This window comes from Octopus bimaculoides, chromosome 1, assembly GCF_001194135.2.
Source record: "Octopus bimaculoides isolate UCB-OBI-ISO-001 chromosome 1, ASM119413v2, whole genome shotgun sequence".
Classification (NCBI taxonomy): domain Eukaryota; kingdom Metazoa; phylum Mollusca; class Cephalopoda; order Octopoda; family Octopodidae; genus Octopus; species Octopus bimaculoides.
The window spans coordinates 144,197,255-144,200,475 of NC_068981.1; the positions used below are offsets into that span (position 1 = coordinate 144,197,255).

A 3,221-nucleotide genomic window follows, 5' to 3' on the forward strand; every position below is an offset into this window, starting at 1 on the left:
ATATATATATGTATATATGTGTGTGTATGTGTTTGTGTATCTGTGTTTGTCCTCCCAACATCGCTTGACAACCGATGCTGGTGTGTTTACGTCCCCGTAACTTAACGGTTCGGCAAAAGAGACCGATAGAATAAGTACTAGGCTTCCAAAGAATAAGTCCTGGGGTCGATTTGCTCGACTAAAGGTGATGCTCCAGCATGGCCACAGTCAAATGACTGAAACAAGTAAAAGAGTAATATGTGTCTGTGGAGTGCTCAGCCACTTGCACGTTAATTTCATGAGCAGTCTGTTCCATTGAACGGACCAACTGGAACCCTCGTTGTTGTAACCGACGGAGTGCCTGTTGATGAGAAGAAGCAGGATGGTACCTGTATCTATTTGTTTTGTTGTTTATTTGTTGTATTTATCTGACATTTTGTTTCCTGTTTTGTTTTCAAAGGGCTTGTCCACAAGGAGTAGAGAGGAAGCATTTTTTGAGAATTTTAGTCCATTGCCAAAAGTAAAAGATGAAGTGGGAGCTATTCCAGTACCTCCAGAAGCTTCTCTTTCAAATGCTTTATTCGATGAGTTCTTTCATGGTGGACATTGCAGGGAATCAAAGTTTGTCTGTGACTATTATCACCCCAAAGATAAAAACAAAACAGACTTGCTTCAGGACCTAGTCCCTGAATCTTTTAAGCTTAAAGAACCAAAGAACATTCTTTCTAATGATAATGACTATCTTGATGATAATTTGAATGCAGTGAAAGAAACTGTGATAAAAGGAAGGAGGTAAGGGACTAGTTATATGTTTTTGTCTTTATTTATGCTATTTCTTCATTTTAGCGAGGATTTTTTAAACAATTTCTAAACAATTTTGTTGTTCTGAATATCTAGATATTTGTATATCTTGCTGGAGAAAAGAAGTATGTTAAGGGCAGAATATTGTGTGGACATCGTGGATTTGACAGTGCCATGGGAGCTAACAAGTGTGAGAGAGGGGAAATCAGGAAAGTTTGCAGAGTTCTAAGAAGAGTGAAAGGGGAATGGATGAAGTGCAGAACTGTAGACAGTGCAGGCTGGGTGTATAAGCATTAAATTCAATGTTGGGAGGTATATTTTGGCTTGAGGGTGAATGGGCATAAAGTGGCAAGGTAAGTGAAGTGGATTTGCAGGGCTGCAAGTTTTGGTTTATGTTTAGTGCAAAAGTAGGGCATTCCAATTGTAGTGTCAGGTGGCCAGATGGAGATATACCATGCTTAAATAGCTGAAACATCGATGAGGTTTGGTATGTTGCTGATGATCCTATGGTGTTGACTGCAAGGTTCTGCAATTAATTATGTAAATTAGTACACTATTGGAAATAGAAATATATTTACCTAGAAAGTAAAAAGATAATGTAAGATTGAATTTTATTTTATGTTTAAAATTTGTTTGTCTATGATTTTTCTGTAGTTTACTTTGAACCAATTTCTGAATTGCTTTGATGCAACAGCTCTTAGTGAGTCAACATTTTTAAACCAATGGAAAAGATTTATTCAAAATGTTTTGAATTCTCATAATTCTATTTATCTCAATTAATAAACCTAGGACTGACTTTGCCTGTCATTCATTTACAACAATCATACAATATCAAGACAAGGAGACACAAACATTCACACACATACAGTATGCATGTATATCAGGGGTTCCCAACCTGGTCCATGTGGACCACTAGGTGGTCCACAGGAAAATCCAGGTGGTCCGTGGATGTGGGCGACCTTGTTTTGTTCATGATATCAAAACAGGGTCGCCTACATACCATTGGCGAAGACCTGATTAGGCCCTCCATACTTGAAGCATATAAAGTTGCTAATGTGCCGAACACTGCCTCAGTTTTAGCAAGTATTCCACTTTCAAACAACACTGTATCTTCCTGCATTTGTGAAATGGCCGAAGATGTTGAATCCATAGTTGTGGAAGACTTGCGGCACTGAAGATTCTCGTTGACGGTGGATGACAGCACTTTTGACAACAAATGTGTTGTACTTGCCTTTGCTCACTATATGAAAGGTATCACAGTTTGTGAAAACCTACTCTTTATGAAAGCCGTACTGAAAAATACGGGAACGACAATCTACAATACAGTCATGGATTATCTTACTAAAAGTGGCATTGATTCCCTCAACCTCATACCAATATGCACTGATGGAGTACCGTCTATGATTGGCAAGTCCCAGGGTTTTGTTGCCAGATGGATAGAATTTAATCCAGTCTTCACAATTCATTGCGTTCTCCATCGAGAAAACCTGATAGCAAAAAGAACCGGAAATAATATATTTTCTGAAACCCTAAATTTAATTGCTTCCACTGTAAAAAAAATCAAAAGATTTGCTTATCAAGACAGGTATTTTCAAGAAGCTTGTAAAGATGAAACGTTCGACCGTCTGTTGTATTCGACAGATATATGCTGGCTATCAATGGGAAGTTGTCTCGGGTATTTTGTGGCACTTTTTGATAAAGTCATAGATTTTTTTCAACAAACTGATCCAACTATGACAGCATCACTTTCTCAGAAAAAAACGATAATTTTTTATTTACATGAAATCTTTCAAAAACTTAATGATCTCAGTATTTCTTTACAAATGCAAAACATCAATATTATACGGGCTACGCACATGATAAAGGTGTTTGTGAATAAACTTGTTCTTTAGAAACTTCAAATTGAAGATCATAACTTTCTTCAGTTCGTGAACCTAAAAACTGTTGTGTTAGATAAAATGTTTGCACAACCTTTTGTACTGATCCCAACTTCACTCTCACATTTTTTGAATTTACCCTTCGAGGAGATTGTGGCTTGTTGATTTTTGTTGTTGTCACTTAAAGCATGCGGAATCCATGCTCCATACTTCTGAACTTTTCCCATTGAGTCAAGATGCTTCTCTATAGCAGTGTGGGAGCATTCCATTTTCTCTGCCAGTTCCTTTGTCATTTGATGAGAATTTTTGTGCAAAAGTTGGTTTAATCGCTCTTCATCGAACTCAACTGGACGGCCAGAATGAAGTGCGTCTTTGAGGTCAAAATTTCCATTTTTGAACTTGGCATACCAATCACAAGCGGTTCTTTCAGCTATGGCACCCTGTCCATACACAGCACAAATATCGTGAGCAGCTTTTGCGGCCTTAGAACCTTGATTAAAATCAAAAAGAAGGAGGTATCGAAAAATGCTCATTTTTCTTAAATTGACATTCCATTTTAATGAT

General features: G+C 37.5%; 1 protein-coding gene across 3 annotated transcripts in view; it reads left to right on the forward strand.

The window, feature by feature from the left end:
• The window catches only part of LOC106868088 (probable ubiquitin carboxyl-terminal hydrolase MINDY-4), a 105,253-nt gene that overhangs the window by 35,372 nt on the left and 66,660 nt on the right, over nucleotides 1–3,221 (forward strand). For all 3 annotated transcript variants that reach the window (XR_008265054.1, XM_014913214.2, XM_014913206.2), the window contains exon 5: nucleotides 440–771. Coding sequence is in view for 2 of the 3 variants with exons in the window: in XM_014913214.2 (XP_014768700.1) it covers nucleotides 440–771 (332 nt within the window). In the remaining variant the exon portion in view is untranslated. The remainder of the gene's footprint in view (nucleotides 1–439; nucleotides 772–3,221) is intronic.